Source organism: Notechis scutatus, chromosome 1 (assembly GCF_049901735.1).
Source record: "Notechis scutatus isolate UNSWTSFEM ecotype Mainland chromosome 1, rNotScu1.2, whole genome shotgun sequence".
Lineage (NCBI taxonomy): Eukaryota > Metazoa > Chordata > Lepidosauria > Squamata > Elapidae > Notechis > Notechis scutatus.
The window spans coordinates 317,714,369-317,732,743 of NC_142009.1; the positions used below are offsets into that span (position 1 = coordinate 317,714,369).

Sequence of the window (18,375 nt, forward strand, 5' to 3'; positions counted from 1 at the left end):
ATATACTTAACATGCTTTAATTCACCTAAAATACAGCTAAATATATTTATAACTGAGCACTTGAACAATATGTTGCTATTTCTAGAAGAAAGTAAAAATAATTTATGTTCAAGCTGTGGATCCAACTTATGTTTACTATTTTATTGTTTGAGTGATGTAAAAGTCAAACAAATAGGGTAGCTACATTTATTATCATTTAAAAAATGACCACTTGGAATGACAGTTGTATGCCATCATATTGCTTAGCAAGTAAAAAGTGAAGAACCTATAGCATCTACACAGATTATTACACTGTAATTTCACTAAATGCAATGCTTGGAGCACTTTCTGATTTTTCTATATATTATACTCGTAACTACTGTGTACATCTGCACCTTCCTACATACCCAGTCTTTTTTTCTTTTCTTTTTTCTGTACCAGGGCTGTCCAGCCTTCAGAACTTGTTGGGAGTGTGTGGACAAAAGAAGATAAAGAAATTAATTCCCCAAATCTACTGAAAATGATTCGCCATACAACAAATCTTACACTTTGGTTTGAAAAGTGAGTAAAATCAAGATATGCAATTTGTATCAGCTAAAGAGCCAGAATTTGCACAGAATAAAGTGACATAGAGAAGGAACCATGTTTGCCAGGGGTTGAAAAGGAATGCCCATTAAGTTAAGCTAAAGATGGGGCAGATTTGTAGTGGAAAGTTTGAAGAAAGTTAAACAAAAAGAAAATAATTCTTTCAGAAATAGGTACTTAATAAATGAAAATATGATGATATTCATACAGTACATCTGAATTAATGTTGGGGGAGAAGCAAAACAAGAATATGACCATAGTTTTAAAATAGCATCCAACAAGCCCCTTTACTGGTTTTTTTTCTTCTTTTTCTAAATTAGGTGTATAGTAGAAATGGAAAACTTTGAAGAGCGAGTGGCTGTGTTAAGCAGGATTATAGAAATCTTGCAGGTTTTCCAGGATTTAAATAATTTCAATGGAGTTCTTGAAATAGTCAGTGCAATGAATTCGGTCTCCGTGTACAGATTAGACCACACCTTTGAAGTAAGTCTTGGTGACTGGCCAATAATCAAAGTGTGACCATTGGTTTTAAACTACAGTTGTTTCATCCTAATGGCAGCTGCAGTTCAATACAAATGTGAATAACATGATGAGAATTATTTCCCAAACTAAGTGTTTCTGATAATCTGTGTTAATTCATAATTTCTTATAATTATATTTATATTGATTAATTTATAATTTATAATTTCCAGGGTGGATACCAAAGAAGGAGAAGACCAAGAAAGACTCTATTAAAGACCATATCTTTAATAAAGCTTAGAAAATATTTATTAAGAAATAGCCCATAAATATTTACAGTGTCAGCAGGTTATGACCTCAATCAGCCAGATGAACCCTAACTGCAGGGAAGGTTAATCTCTCACAAGGAAGCTGGGAAAAAGGGACAACTCTTACAGTGCTTCTTCGCGCCCCTCCCAGTCCCCCACCCTTTGGAATCCTCACCTTAGCTCTGGGCTAATTAGCAAGGAAAAATCAATGTCTGTGTTTATACTCATTGGAAAGGAAGAGATTACAAGAGAGTAAGCAAGCACACAGTGGGGAATACACTTTGAAAGTATGTGTATTGACACCATCAGGCTTGACATGCTCCTAGCCAGACCACTTAAGGATATAAAAGGAAGCCTTTGGGATCAAATTGATTAGGATCATGCCCATTTCAAATAGCAGTGCAAGCTGGGTCTGGGTGCTAATTAACTAATCAAGGTTTGCAGAGCTGAGGTAACTTGCAAGTAGCATTTTTGCCTACACACAAAGAAAAGCAGCATAGGAAGACAGCTTATCCAAGCAATCTCTCCTTTGCAAGATAAGAAATTCTGGGAAGGAGGGAAAGGAATAAGAAAATAGAAAAAAACAAGCTATGTACAAGGCATTGGATAAAATAACGCTTTCTTTGTTTGTCAACTTTGCATCTCTTTGTATAGGACCTCAACGCATATTTCATGTCACATCACAATATAGTATAATAAACCATGATGAGTTTTTTTTGGGGGGGGGGGGTTAAATAAGGTTTCCAATCTGTGATAATGTAAAGTAAATCCTAGCTCAATGTTCATTGTTCCATTTTACTCTGTGTTTACCAATTATTGAATTATTTTGCATTATACTTAAAGAAAAAAATGTACATTTTACTTTACTACAGCCATTTATTTCTATCCTTAAAACATGCATTTTAATAACAAAAAAGAGAATATATAGCAACCAAGATGATTATGTGTAAGGCATTTGGACAGCAAAGACAAGTAATTATGAGAAATTATATAGAACAGAGAGATGTGAAGATTTCACAATTTCTGGTCAACACTAAATATTACACAGATATGTCCTACAATATCAAAATGTGGATTTTTTTCCCTATCTAATATCAGGCACTTCAAGAAAGAAAGAAGAAAATTTTAGATGAAGCAGTAGAATTAAGTCAAGATCACTTTAAAAAATATCTTGCTAAACTCAAATCAATCAATCCACCATGTGTGCCTTTCTTTGGTAAGTTACTCAACAGAGACAGAACAAATGACTGCTTCTTATATTCTGGTTAATTCATAAATGGTTTGGGAAATTATGACATTCTTTTTAGGGTATTTTGCAGTATCTTTTGAGAGCGTGCTTTTCTGCTGAATATGTTTCTTTCCTTTACTAATTTTTGTATGAAAATCAAAATGTATTTAGATTTGAAATGATAGCTGAAATTGCCTCAGAGTATGGTTCCAAAGAAGTACCATGCTAAGTAAATTTATTTAGTATGCCATCAAATGCTATCTATTTTTGCACATTTCAGCCCACTTTGGGGGAGGGCATCTAAGGATATAACATATTACTGGAAGGCATACTAGAAGTTAGCAAGCTTATTACTTAATAGTCCAAAATGATTTAGTGATGTGGCTTCTCTGAGGTTTCACTGAGTTAATTTTGTCAGGAAATTGAGTCATTCTTAAATTATGGTTGATCCAACAGAAGGTAGTTTTTTCTTTTCATTTGCTACTTGGAGTTGGAACAGCAAAACTTTCACTTCCCTCTCACTCTTCAGAAATGTATCAAACGTTTTCTCAGGCTTGGGTGAAAATGTGTAGGGTCTGAAGGGGAATCTTTGTGTCTTTTTCTAGTGAACAGGCATGGGTATAACAGTATGTCTCACTGTAAAATGTGCTATAAATTGTGTTCATAACGTGTTATTTTACATTCTGACTTGATAGGGGTTGCATGTGACTTATGAAGAATCTTGCCCCTTATTTATGATTGGTTTTGATAATTTATTACACAGTGCAACAACCCATGAAAATAGGTTGAGTTATTACCTGGATGCAACAAATTAAAAAAAAACACTTCCCTAAAATTTCCTTTGAGTTTTCATAATCTGAAATGTCAACTTCTTCTGCTAGATGTTCTAAACCTGAAAAAGGTAATGCAATAATTAATGTATAGTTATCATTTAAGGCTAATTTTTCTAAAGGAAGCGTCTCTCTTATGATCATAAATGAAAAAGAAGGCATGGGTGTGAAGAAACTAATAACCTTTTGCCCTTTCTCTCTATGTAGGGATATACTTAACAAATATTCTAAAGACAGAAGAAGGGAATCCTGACTTCCTAAAAAGACAAGGGAAAGGACTGATCAACTTTAGTAAACGGAGGAAGGTGGCTGAAATCACAGGAGAAATCCAACAGTATCAGAACCAACCTTACTGTTTATGCATTGAACCAGACATCCGGGTAATTGGACAGCACTGCAAGAGAGAGTTCCCTCTGGATTTGATAAGATGACAGATTGTATTTGTGTACTTTACTGATAATTAAGCCATGAGTGTAATGCAGCTGCAAAAAAGACAAATGCTATCCTAGGGTGCATTAATGCGGACAAAGTGGGCAGATCACCAAAAATTTTCCACACTGCTGTCCCAAGTTCTGAGCACCACGTTTCATAACATACAGCAACAAATAGGAGCAAATCCAGAGGAGGGCTACCCGGAAACCCTTATGAGGAACCGTTAAATTATCTGGATATTTTTAGCCCTCAGAAAATAAACTCTGCAGAGATATGATAGCCCCTTCAAAATATCTGAAGGGTTGTCACATCGAAGCGGAGTAGACATATTTCTAATGTCTAAAAAGTAGCACTAAAACCAATGTGTTAAAAGTATGGGGAAGTGGATTCAGGCTAGATTTCAGAAGAAATCTCCTTATGGTAAGAGCTACCAGCCAGTGGAACAAGCTGCCACATAAATAAGTGGGTTGTCTTTGCTACAGGTCTTCAAAGAAGGTTGGAGAGTAATTTTTCAGAGGGTTTAAGTGGAGAGTTGTATATCTTTCTAAAGTCCCTTCCAATTGTGTGTTTGTATATTAGTGTCTTCTACAACAGTGAGGATTAGATTTAGCAGTAACTCAAAGTCACCAAGTTCTTAGATTTTCTTTATGGAAATATCAGCTTGTAAAATTAGATGAGAGTACCCTGCAGCCATTAAATTAAACTAACTTTCATATCCTGGACAGGATTTTTGCTTTCAGTTTAAAATGTATTGAAATATAGGTAGTCCTTGACTTATGACCATTCGTTTAACAGCAATTCAAACTTCTGATGCCTTCAGAAAAATGATTGAAACCTGTTTTCACATGACTGTTGCACTACCCAGTTCAGGCATTTGGCAGCCTGCTTGTCTTTCTAACTGGTTGCCTACACTCACATGATTCTAATTTGCTACCTTCTCAGCTGGTTTTTGACAAAATTAATTGGAGAAGCTGGATTTGCTTAATGACCTTATAATTCTCTTAGTGATCTCAGTAAAAATGATCATAAAATTGGGTTTGTCATGTGATACTTGCTTAATGAATGCATTACTTACTGACCAAAATTCCAATCCCAATTGTGATTGTAAGTTGAGGACTTCCTGTAGAGCTATTTGTCCATTTCGCATATACTCTGTACATAATGCAGTCCCATCCATAAATAATCCCAACATTGCTAAGACTATGTGAGGAAATAAAATATGACACAGTATAAACTGATTGAGACCCTAGGAACAAATACAATTTCTAGAATCTTGCTGGGATGGGGTGGGGAGGTTGGCATATGCTGACACTTACTGGAACTTTTTGTTATGATATAGTTAGTTGAAAGGTTACTTTTCTGTTTTTTTTCAGAGATTCTTTGAAAATTTGAACCCCATGGGAAATTACCCAGAAAAAGAATTCACAGACTATTTATTCAATAAATCTCAAGAGATTGAGCCCCGAAATTGCAAGCAGCCCTCTAGATATGTAAGTATTCAAATAATGTACTGATAGTTCTCAGTTAATGACAGTAATTGAGACTGGAATTTCTGTTACTAAGTGATACAGATGCGATGCACAAAATCACATGACTGCATCATTTAGCAACAGCAACTCCAGAAATCTCCATTGCCATTGTTAAGCAATGATCAAGGATCACTGAATCCTAGGTAGCTCACAAGCAGGATGGCAGGCAGGCAAGGTGTGCTACGATTGCAACAGGACAGGGAAAGGCTACTACCAGGTGGGGCAATGGCCCACGAGGCATATCGTGAGCACATCAGGGCCAAGAATAACTAATGCCAGCCAGGAGAGTGCACAAATGGCCCACTAGTATGGCAGGGTTGGGTGTTGCCTGCTGCCAGGTAAGCAACTTACTGGAGCGACTTGTGATTCTTTCTGCTGGCTTTCCCATTGACTTTGTTTGTGGGAAGGTTGCAGATAATGAACATGTGACTACAGAAAGGTGATATACATCAGTGTGAGCTGGTTGCCAAGTGCCCACATTGCAGTCACATGACTATGGTGGTACTGTGAGGGCTGGAACTTTGAGGACATTATAAATCTTTTTTAGCACCATCATAACATCAGTCACTGAACAACTGGTTGATCAGTGAAGACTACCTGTATAGGATTCCATTTGATAGTGTATATACCGTGTTTCTCTAACAATACGGCCTCCACCAATAGGAAGGCCCAGCATGTTTTATCGGCATAAAATCAAATTAAGCCCCTCCCCCAAATTAAGGCCTATATTAAACATGCGAAATGGGGGGGAATGGTGGGGGGGCTTGCCGTTAGGAAGTACTTTTGTTGCATACCCGGATATGGTGCTGCCTGCGTTGACTTTGGGGTTGATGGAGCACTTCATATCAGGAGACCTTCCTCCACCGGTGCTTTCCCTTCTCCCTTGCTGCCACGGCGTTTAGAGCAACGCCGCGGCGTTTGGCGCAGCCACACGCAGCCAGCCAGGGCTCCTCCCTGCAACCGGAGCCCGGCGGAGACACTCGGCTTCAAGGCGCTCCTGTCGCCGCCTTCTCTTTGCCTTCAAAGGCAAAGCCAATTCTTTTAAAAACAACACCCTACTACCGGTACGACAAAGCCTCCCCTGCCCGAGAGGGCAGCCCAACCCCACATAGGGAGGTGAATCTCCCAGGGCCGCAGCATAGGATCGGCCCACCCCGGGAGAAGCACCCAGCCACCATCCCTGCCTGGCACCGGGCAGAGTGCGAAGAGCTTCGCCTGGGGCACCCAGCGCAACTGACAGGCGGGCCCTTCTGCCTGGCGGCAGAGCTCTGGCCAAGGCAGCGAGCGCCTCCCCGCTGGACCCTCTGCTCATCCTGTCAGGGCCGCGCCAGAGCCGTGCGGGCTGGGCAGAGCCGGGAAAGCGCCCGCCTGCCAAGTGAAAGAGCCGGGCCGACCCAAGCTTGGCTTCCTTCCCAAGTCCCTCCAGCCCGAACCCGAAGGGGCCACCGGGAGAGGCTGCCCAAGGCAGTGATAGCGCCCACCCATCCGTGGACAGGGAGGCAAGGCGATGGCCTGCGCCACGTCCTCCTCCGAGCTGAGCCCCACCGAGTCAGCGCCTCTGCCTGATGCCCATTCCGCTGCAGCGTTTGGAGCTGCTGGTGCATTTGGAGATGCGTGGGGACGGGGACGGGCTGGGCGAGGGGTGGAAAGGATGGGCGGCTTTGGGGTCTCTCCGCCAGCCAGGGAAGCAGCGCTGCCATCACCTCGCCTCCCTGTCCGCGGATGGGTGGGCGCTCTCACTGCCTCGGGCAGCCTCTTCCCGTGGCCCCTTCGGGTTTGCGCTGGAGGGACTTGGGAAGGAAGCCAAGCTCAGGTCAGCCCGGCTCTTTTGCTTGGCAGGCGGGCGTGCACCCGCGGCTTGCTTTCCTGGCTCTGCCCAGCCCATACGGCTCTGGCACGGCCCTGGCGGGATGAGTGGAGGGTCTGGCAGGGAGGCGCTCGCTGCCTTGGTGAGAGCTCTGCTGCCAGGAAGGAGGGCCTGCCTGTCACCTGCGCTGGGCGCCCCAGGCGAAGCTCTTCGCGCTCTGCCCGGCGCCAGGCAGGGATGGCGGCTGGGCGCTTCTCCCGAGGTGGGCCGATCCTGCGCTGCAGCCCCGGGAGATTTGTCTCCCCACGTGGGGTTGGGCTGCCCTCTCGGGCAGGGGAGGCTTTGTTGTAGTAGGGTGTCGTTTTTAAAATAATTGGCTTTACCTTCGAAGGCAAAGGCGGCGAGAGGAGCGCCTGAAGCCGAGTGTCTCCGCCGGGCTCTGGCTGCAGGGAGGAGCCCTGGCTGGCCACATGTGGCTGCGCCAAACGCCACGGCATTGCTCTAAACGCCATGGCAGCAAGAGAGAAGGGAAAGCAACGGTGGCGGAAGGTCTCCCGATACGAAGTGCCCCACCAACGCCGAGGTCAACATTCAAGCCGTTGCTGCCCACCCACCCGAGGATGCAAGGGGGGGGAATTAAGTCACCTCCTGAAAACACGGCCTAGCCATTTTTTCGGGGGTCAAAAAAAAAAAGGGGTCGGCCTTATTTTGTGGGAAACATGGTATTTAATTTGTAGAAAAAATAATGGTGTGTGCTGAGAGATGTGTGCCATTTGCAGAGATACTGCTCTTTCCTCAAACCTGGCAAGGTTTCTAGGAAAAAGAATAATAATATCAATGGCTGATTATTAGCACCACAAAATTACTTTGTGGTGTTAAATGGCACTTTACTGTGGAGTGTTCTGAATTATTCCACATAATTAATGTAAGCATAATTAATGCTTACATTAATCTAAGACCTCAAAAGATGTTTTGTTTTGTTTCCAATGGAGAACTGTATTTCAAAGCAAAATGAAAATTTTGCTTCCTTCTCTATCAGATGAGATATCAAAGGCATGCAATCCAATGTACTTTAAAGGGAGGTATTGTTGAAATTAACATTTCATTTTTAAGCAAAAATGCCTTAGGAAGGAAAAAAGCAATTTTCTTAGTTTAGTCTTTTTTGCACTGATTTATTTCCTTGTATTTCTAAACATAAAGCAAAATAGCTCAGAGAAACAAAAGGGGATAAAACTCTGGGATTCTTTTCTCTCTCTTTTAGCCTAGAAAAACCAGCTACTCTCTAAAATCTCCTGGAATAAGGCCAAATGCTGGCAGGCACAGCTCCACATCTGGCACTTTGAGAGGCCATCCAACTCCTCTTGAAAAGGAACCGTATAAGATTAGTTTTAGCAGAATCACTGAAACTGAACAGGAGTCTGCAGCCTCAGCACCAACTTCACCAAACATACCATCCACTCCTCCAGTGTCTGCATCATCAGAAATCAGTGTATTCATAGACATTGATCTCAATAGCTCCTATGGTAAGTATTCTGAATGACCTTATATTCTTAAATTACAATAATAAAATTAAACTAAAATTATCTCTGATAATTTGTCTGGTTTAGATAGTGAGAGGTGGATGGGAATACTTGTTCTGAAAGATTCTAGTTACTGAGTTAATGTATTTTGAATGCAGCATTTTTGTCTTTTAACTTTCGAGACCTGGAACAAGATATATTTCTTTTTATGCCATTTATACTGAACTCAAGTGTTAATGGCACAATGGAGATTGATGATGTAACCCCCAAATCTTTATACTCACCATTTCTTTTCTATTCCTTGACTTTTTATTAGGCCCATGCAAAACTTTTAAACAAAGAGCCCTCTTTGAATCATTAAAGCCACTCCGTGTTTTGCAAAGCTCATATGCGGCTTCAGCAGTTCCCATCTGTCATGGATGAGCCTGCAGAGCCTTTGCATCACTTTCTTCACATGCATGGAGATCCAGGCATTTTTGTCACAGCCACTTGAGTCTTGAAAAATGCTGTACAGGTAGTCCTTGAATTATGATGACAATTGGGAACAGAATGTCCTTTTTCAATGTGGTTATAAAACATGACATCATATGGCTGCCTCACTTACTGATGGCAGTCATGGCACTCCCTGATGCCCTTGTTAAGCCAAGATCACGGGTCATTAAGTAAACACCTACTCACAACTTCCTGCTGACTTCCAAAAAACAAAAGGGATGCTGGCAGGAAATTGCAAGTCCCAAACAGCTCCCAAGCAGCCAATGGACAGGTAAGTGGACTGCTGTCAGGTAGGAAAGGATGCACGCAAATACCGAACCTGTAGTAATGCCGGTTGAATCCCACCCCTGGCACATTTGATAATGCAGATTGAGAAAGGCTGTAAAAAGACCAAGACTACTACTAATGCTCTTTTGTCAAGTTCAGGTGAAAAAAGTTGTGTCACTTACAATTAAAAATACACTTTTACACTTAGCTGTATTTTCAGTTCTAAACAATATTTCAGCAGGGAAAAGTTCCTGATTGTGTCCTTTCTGCCTTTTTTCCACAGGTAGCAACAACAGCATATTTGCTCCTGTCCTTTTGCCACAGTCAAGTAAGTACTCCAGTTGTTCCTTAGAATTCCATTGTTTCTTTGTATATATAGGCAAAAGAACAGCAAGAGTCACTCTAACCCTAAAGATGTATGATCTTTGGCCCTGTCAACAGCTGACAAGGGGAATAACCAATGATCCAATTAATATTTCTTGGGGGTGATTTTCAGATTCTTCTGGGGCTTTGGGGGCAGTTTTGAGGGAAAATATGGGTGCCTTAAAGCTTGGTGAGACTTCAGAAAATGCCAAACCTCCCACAAAATTAGAGCAATTTCTTCCTGTTTTTTTTTAGGTTTAATGTGCACAATGATTTATTGATAACATTTATATTTGGCCAGTTTGGTGTAGTGGTTAAGGTGCTGGCCTTGAAATGAAGAAACTGAGTTCTAGGCCTCCCTCTATGAAAGCAGCTGGATGACTGTGAACCAATCACTTGGTCTCAGCCCAACCCACCTCATAGGATTGTTGTGGGAAAATAGGAGGCATGTTCACTATTGATTTGACGTGTGTGTGTTTGTGTGTGTGTAATAATATGGCCACCCACCTCAAACAATATGACTCTAGATGGTATACAATATCATTAAACAAAAATATAAAGCACACTAAACGAAACAATTAAATGGCTATCAGAACTAAAATGCATCCTATCCTATCCAGAAATGTGCTCATTCTGATCCGGTGCTTGTGGAAATGCCCAGCTCTTAACTGCCTTTCTAAATGCTTGCAGGCTTGTGGCCAAAAGCCAGTTAGGTACCCAAAACCTTTGCAGTTGTTTTCCTTGACCTCACTGTTGTAAACCTCCAAAACACACACAAAAAGGGTCCCAAAATGTCAGCTTCATTCACCATAGAAAACTGCCCATAGATGTTCTCATCCTGTCCTAAAGACAGAAGCTATTAAAATATAGGAAGAGAAAACAACAATAAACAAGGATATACAGGTAGTCCTCAACTTACAACCATTTATTTAGCGACGATTTGGAGTTACAACAGCACTCAGAAAAGCAACTTACAACCATTCCTCACACTTACAATGTCACAGCATTCCCGCAATCATGTGATCAAAATTTGGGCTCTTGGCAACCAGGATACATTTATGACAGTTGATCATCCTGGAATCATGTGATCACCTTTTGCAGCCCTCCCAGTTAGCTTCAACAAGCAAAGTCAATAATGGAAGCCAGATTCGCTGAATGACCACACCATCCACTTTAATTGCAGTGATTTGCTTAACCCTGGCAAAAAGCATTGTAAATTTGAGTATGACTCACTTAGCAACCGCCTTGTTTAGAAATTCTAGTCTCAATTGTGGTTGTAACTCAAGGACTATCTGTATTGAAAATAGAAAAATAATTGCTTGGCCTTATACATTTAAGAAATAAAGTTTCAAAAGATTCAGCATGCAATCTCTTAATTCTTAACTCTTAATTCTGTCTGTTTTGTTCTTCAGAATCATTCTTTAATTCCTGTGGAAGTTTGCATAAATTAAGTGAAGAGCCTCTGGTTCCTCCCCCTCTGCCTCCTCGCAAGAAATTTGATCAGGAGCTTTCTAACTCAAAGGTAATCTTCTATTTAAAATAAACTTCTTTTAAGTGTACATTACCTGTAGATTATGAGCAAAGCAGAGATCTTGTAGCTGTGTGTGATTTTATTTCCCACTGCTCAGTCTAGTTTCTTCTGTGTTTGTGCATCTGCAAGTGCCTCCTCTCAAACCATCACCTACCCACTTGCTTGTTAATCAGGCCAATTTCATGTCTGCTTGTTGATGTTATCAGGCATTTTGAAATACCTGTTTTAGAGCTGAATTCCATTCATTTTGGTGGAACGTTAAACCATTAACTTTAAATCAAACTCTTTTACTGTCTGAGGGGTTAATATTCAAGTTGAAGAATGATGAAAAAAAGATATGGAATGTTGTATTTTGAGAATATTCAGTGTTCTGATCCAGGAAGGAAATTTGAAGATGAGACACATGAGGGTTAATGCAGGTTCTTGCTCAAAGTAATTTACATTGGGAACAGTTTGGATGATTCCGCTCATATGTGTTTCAGGGTGGTTCCAGATCTGATGATGATCCTCCTGCTGTCCCCCCGAGACAGCCACCTCCTCCAAAGATACAACCACGAGTCCCAGCTTACACTGGTTTGTTTGATCAGCCACTGCAAAGCCCTCCACCACCTCCACCAAGAGACCCTCTGCCTGACACTCCTCCTCCAGTACCCCTTCGCCCTCCAGAGCACTTTGTGAACTGCTCATTCAATCTTCAGCCACCACCTGTGGGACACTTTCACAGAGAGCCCGACTGGCTCCGGGAAGTGAGCACATGCCCAAACTCCCCCAACACTCCTCCTGGCACCCCATCACCTAGAATATTGCGTCGCTGGTGCATGCTGAGCCCAAATCTTAATAGCCTTGCAGCACCTCCAGTCCCACCTCGCCAGAATTCCAGTCCTCAGCTACCAAAACTGCCACCAAAGACTTACAAGAGGGAACTTTCTCACCCTCCGTTGCACAGACACTCTCTGCTAGAAAATGCAGAAGCTCATCAATGACCTTCATTATGGTAGTCATTGACACTGGAATAGCAGCTCCTAACTTTACAGTTGCTCCTTAATTTATTCCAATGACACCGTGTATTTGAGCCCATTGTCAGGCAAACACATGCACCAGAGTGCTGCAGATCAAGACTCATCCTCAAGCATTGGAACAACAACAGCCTTCAGACTCACTCTAGCCTGTTTACTCACACCATCAATCTTCTCCTCAGGGGATCAGTAATACTGCCTTCTCCTCTTCCTCTTCAGTGCTGTGACAGAGAGTACCATATTTTGCACTGTAAATGACACACTACATTAATTTTAAACTGACATCAGTTCATTGCACTGAGCCAAAACAAAAGTGGTTGCTGTGGGTTTTTTATTTCCAAACTGGAGCATGAGCAGCCTTTTCTCTCCGTGTGTGTGTGTGTGTGTGTGTGTGTGTGTGTGTGTTTTAAAGGTGCAATTAATTGGAGAAGCTTCTCCAAACTGGTGTCTTTAAGCTGTTATCAGGACTGCAATCCTAGCCAATAAGGCCTTCTAGAAAGCGCCAGGTAAGATGCACTGAGAAATGTTCATGAAGCGTTCTCACCCAAACTGAGTTGCAGTGAATATTCATTTCAATGTGATTTACCTGGGAGAATTTTCAAGTGGATGTGCCCAATTGATGCCATAATTGATGGATTTCCCACCAAACATGAAGACATACATCGTATTTCTAATTTTGTTTTTATAAACCTCTTCAGATACTTTCTTTTCAGGAAAAAAAAATTAAAATCAAGAGGTTTATTTAGACCATTGTATTACTGTTGTTTTCAAATGTTAGGTGACATCATGTCTTAATTTTTGTAGTTTTGCTGCTGAAATTGGGAAAAGATAAGTGACTAAACCAAGAGAGTGCACTACAATTGGCCCGATTAAGTGAGAAGCAGAAAAGGATCTGCTTCACCCACCTGTTCAAGGAGAATTTAGCACGTGTGTCCTATTCAGTTGTGCCTTCATTGTTTAAACAAGCGGAGGTGTCTTAAGCTAAAAAGTTGCCTGCTGTTTGGCGAACAAAGCTATTGCACCATATTATGTACAGTTGTTTATAATGTATAATTTACAGCGTAATAACCTGTATACATTTCTGTGACTTAAGGCCTCTTCTGCAATCTGTTCTTTCTGTGCATTATACTATTGTAAGCATTTCTCTACATATTAGTGATGAAAATCATATTATAATTACCCTTCTTTCCTTAAATTAGCGCTTTGCTGTCATTATGGGGTCTCTTCTGAAAATGTAGTGTTTAAACTAGCAGATATTGAAGAATGCTATTTTGGACTCTTGGAAACTTACATGAGACCTTCCTCTGGCCAGTTGAACTCTGTTCTTTTTCATTCAAGCTGGCATGTTAAATGAGACTGGTTCACACATTTAAAAAGATCTGGAGAGGGTCTGGCAGCACCTTTTTCAATTAACTTTTTTTTAAAAAGCATACGCTTTCATGAACCATAGCTCCCCTTTATCAGATGTGTAGAGTGGCTAGAACTTGCCCATTTTAAGATGGGTGGACTTCAACTTCCAGAATCCCTAGTCAGCATGCTGGATCAGCCAGTCCACACAACCATAGCTAAGGTTGGGAAACAGTGGGATAGGATATAGGATTTAAATAGGGATGGTGGGAAAGGAGGGGATGACAGTTTGGTTATGTAGATACAGGTTACCTGTGAGGCAGATTAGCAGTATCTTATTGATTAACAATTGTTGTGTTAAAACCCCTTTGTATTTGTTAATATCTTGAGCTTGCCTGAAATCTTTTGATGTATAGGTAATACAGATAAATGACCACAATTGTGACTGGAACGTGTGTTCTAAGTCATTGTAATCATAAGTCTAGTCAAACCCAATTTTATGACTATTTTTAAAGTAGGAATTAAACAAATCACACAATTGTTAAGCAAATCCAGCTTCTCCAATGGGTGTTTTTTGCCAGAAATTGGCAAAAAGATCATAAAGTACAATCACGTGACCATAGGATGCTACCACTGGTCATAAATGTGAACCGGTTACCAACCACTCAAATTACGATCACTTGACTATAGGGATGGTACAATGGTTGTAAGTGCAGGTCATAAGTCCCTTTTTCCAAGGTCATTGTAACTTTTGAACAACTGTAAAACTATCGTAAGCCGAGGACTACTGTATGCGCATTCAGCAATCACTTGCTCAATGGTGGCTTTAAAATGGGTTAGTTGAAATAGGTGCTACCAGGCTTCCTTGGGATTTTTTTGTGACTCGGGTCTTTCACAATGTTCAAGTACTGTAGAATCCAAAAGCCTTCTCTGGACTGCTCTGTGGCTTTTTACTGTTCTTTGTATCAGAGTTCTTAACCAGACTAATAAATCACCTGATCTTAATTTTTAAAGAAGCTTGTTCAAGTTATATTATTCTTGCAAAGATTATCATATTAAGAAAAACAAATGAAACTCCTTAGAAATGGCTTTAGGCAAGTTGGTGCCGAAGCCAGAAAATCCAACATGGTGCACTCCTCCTTTCCACTACTACAGAGATTAAACAAGTTGATTATTTGCCCAATAATTTTCATGGTTGCGGTAAATTCTTTCACCCTATGTAATATTTAAGCCAAAAATTCCAAGGGACGATGGTGGTTCAGAAAACAGTGAAAACCGTCATTCATAAAATTACAAGACACTCTTATATTACTTTTTTGGGAAAAATAATTCTGAATAGAGCTGTGTAAAACAGAATGTTCTCAAAGTAAACCAGGACTTTTCAGATTAGAAACAAGGCCAGTTGGAACGTTTCCAGAGTGTTTTGGAAAGTTGGAATATCTACTATTTCAAAATGGGAAGTTTCAAGCTCAGATGTGGTATCAGTTCAAAATGCACGAGTGGTTATAAATTTGTGTAAATACAGAGACTAATGCTAGAGAAAAACTAGGGAAACTCTTTTAAGTTTTGGAAATCAAAAGATTTCACTAAAAACTTATCTGTACTCTTGCTAAGGATGCCTATGGAGATTCTCAAATCATCTAAATCATGGTTGTCACAAAGGTGCTTTTCAAAAGGCAACTGGACTTCCTTGGTTTTTTTTTTTCTTTAAAACATTTCACTTCTTATCCAAGAACTAAAGAAACTTCTTGGATGAGAAGTGAAACATTTTCAAGGAAAAAAAATATGGAAGTCCAGTTGCCTTTTGAAAAGTATCTTTGACACGTCTATGGAGATTCTCAGTCATCTAGGTCATGGTTGTCCCAAAGATGCTTTTTCAGGAAGAATCTTTGGGACGTCTTGCTATGGATAATTTTTACTAGGTATTGCATAAGATACACATTCCCTAACAACAAAGAAAACTAAAAGGGCTACTAAAAATGTACTACTCCTTACCAGTTGTTATTTATGCTCTATTATTGGTGCATGTAGCCATTAGAAGTTTGCAGGCCTTATTTTAATCTTTATTATGCCCTTAGAGCCAGAAAACATAAAATATGCCTAGCTTGCAAGTTAAAACTAATATTAGGGCAACCGATAGGAGGGGGAAGAATGTATTTGGTAGTAAAGAAAACTACACCATTATTATGGCATGTTTTGTTCTGAGTTAAGATGTCATGTGCACCCAACTATTTTGTTATACAATTAACAATTCTGACTCATATTACATGTGAATCCATTCAACAGTGGCTTATTCAAGAAACTGTTGTTAAACAATACATGGTTTATTGTAACATCCAACATATTTGAAATCAGGTCCTATGAAATGAATCCCATTTGCACATAAGAGGCTAATGCTCTATTCATATGAATAATTAATAAAAGGTTTTTGTATGTTCAGTTTCAAATATTAAAACCAAGTCTTGATAACTCATGGAAACTCAGCTTTATTTTCTGTATCAGAAATTTAAAGATTGCTTCTGATAATAATTTAATACCCAATTTTTAAACTCGATAGAACCTACATCAGAATGTATCACAGTGCCTTACAGTTTCATGGAAGTTTGCTCTGATGAGACCAGGAATGAATGAGAAAGACTTTCTAAGATACATAAAAGGTGATTTGGAATATTTGTGATATCGGTTCTCAAGACAATAAGGTTGCACTCACTTAACATGCTTTATGAAGTCAGGTGAAGATCCAACAGGTGCAATTGCATAAACTGAGTTTGTGATAACCTTGGCTGTTTTTTTATGGTTTGGCATAACCTGTTTGGATAGCACAAGATTGAATGTACTATGCAAGCCCAAGAAATGCAATAATTCAATAACCAGGTAAAGCCTACAACAGAGGTCTCAAACTTGGCAACTTTAAGACTTGTGGACTTCATAGCTCCAGCATAGCTAGCTGGAGAATTCTGGGAGTTGAAGTCCACAAGTCTTAAAGTTGCCAAGTTTGGGGACCCCTGGCCTACAGTATTGTATTTATGTAGCCAGAATGGGTCATTGCTCTGAAAATAACAAAATAGCATTTCCTATTTTGTAATATGAGGAACAGAATACTTTCTACATACACTGTTTAATCTGTGATCACCTTTCTCTTAAAAGGAGGCAGCAAACATAAAAATACTAAATTAGATATTCAGAATAGCAAAACCATGTGTGTGTTTGATGTGGGCTATGGGCGGCTTTGCATGATCTTGGTGTCCCATTCCACTCAATCAGATTCATCAGATCACTGTACACTGAATCAGGAGGCAATAGTGAGAACACTTTATGGTGACACAGATTGATTCAGAATCAGTAATGGAGTTAGGGATGTATTTTATCACTTTTTTGTTCAATCTGTATGCTGAAGTGATTATGTGGAAATTAGATCTGGAACTGCCTGATGTTGGAGTGAAGATAGGGGAAGAACCATAAATAATTTGAGGTACGCAGGTGATACAACACTATCGGCTGAAAATGAGGAAGACCTGGAAAAAATGATCTGGGAAATCAAGGATGAAAGTGAAAAGGTAGGATTGAGTCTTAATATCGGGAGGAAGGAGGAAATGTACAGAAAACAAAAATAATGATAATAGCTGCAGATGGACATGAGACGTTTAAAATCAACAAAGAGGAAATTGAATTAGTTTGAGAATTTATCTTCCTTGGATCCAAAACTGTTCACGATGTCAGTTGTACTGAAAACAAATGCAGAATAATCTTAGGCTGCACTGCAATAATTAACAAGAAATAAGATCTAGAAAAGCAGATATCTTGACATATATAGGTAGAGCAATAGTCTTCTCTATAATGATGTATGAGTGTGAGAGTTGGACACTAAGAATGGCTGAAGAATTCACGCCTTTGAACTGTAGCGTTGGCATAAATTATTATGTATACCAAGGACAGCCAGAGTAACAATAAGGCATGGTATAAAATCAGACACAACACTAGAAGCTAAAATCATAAGACTATGTCTGGTTTACTTTAGCCATGTCATGTATGCAAATTCATTGGAGAAGGCAATGATGCTAGGAATGGCTAGTAGTGGACCAAGAAGGGCAAGCAACCAAACATGCTGGCTTGATAACATCAAATCTGATGCAAAGTTGAACAACTGAACGAAACTGTGTTTGACAGGATAGCATGGAAAGCATTTGCCTATAATGTCGCCAAGTTGGACACGCCTAAATGGTTCAACCAACCAACCAACCAATGCATGTTTGCATTTGTTCAATTTCAATAACTGCCTATCCTCCGGCCAGCCAACTATCAAATCAGTTGAGACCAAGTACAACGTTGCAGGACTAGTCATTCTTTCTCAGCCCAAACTACTTAGTGGGATTGTTGTTGTGGGGAAAATAGAAGGAAGAAATGGATAGTAATGTGACATCAGCTGAGAAAAAATAACCCATGTCAATACAACCAAGAAACACAAATCCAGGTTTTCAAGGCCTGGCAAAAGGCCAGCAGGATTGGGGCCATCTAATCTCTCCAGAGAGAATGTTCCCCGAGGACAGAGACCACGGGCCTCATATGCACATATATTCAGAGTTACATAAAGCAGCTATTTCGCTTTTTGCCTAAGTGTCCTCATTGATGGCTATACCGTTACTGCTGCCGCTGCTACTCTCACGTGTCTGTCTATTCTTATC

The 18,375-nt window shown here is 40.2% G+C and overlaps 1 protein-coding gene across 1 annotated transcript in view; it reads left to right on the forward strand.

Annotated features, from left to right (window-relative positions):
• The window catches only part of SOS2 (SOS Ras/Rho guanine nucleotide exchange factor 2), a 36,189-nt gene extending 21,480 nt beyond the window's left edge, over window positions 1-14,709 (forward strand). The window contains exons 15-23 of the mRNA XM_026670863.2: window positions 421-540; window positions 885-1,047; window positions 2,430-2,547; window positions 3,597-3,769; window positions 5,195-5,311; window positions 8,419-8,680; window positions 9,720-9,764; window positions 11,212-11,321; window positions 11,813-14,709. Of these exons, the coding sequence (XP_026526648.1) occupies window positions 421-540; window positions 885-1,047; window positions 2,430-2,547; window positions 3,597-3,769; window positions 5,195-5,311; window positions 8,419-8,680; window positions 9,720-9,764; window positions 11,212-11,321; window positions 11,813-12,313 (1,609 nt within the window). The 3' untranslated portion in view covers window positions 12,314-14,709. The remainder of the gene's footprint in view (window positions 1-420; window positions 541-884; window positions 1,048-2,429; window positions 2,548-3,596; window positions 3,770-5,194; window positions 5,312-8,418; window positions 8,681-9,719; window positions 9,765-11,211; window positions 11,322-11,812) is intronic.
• Window positions 14,710-18,375: the final 3,666 nt, after the last annotated feature.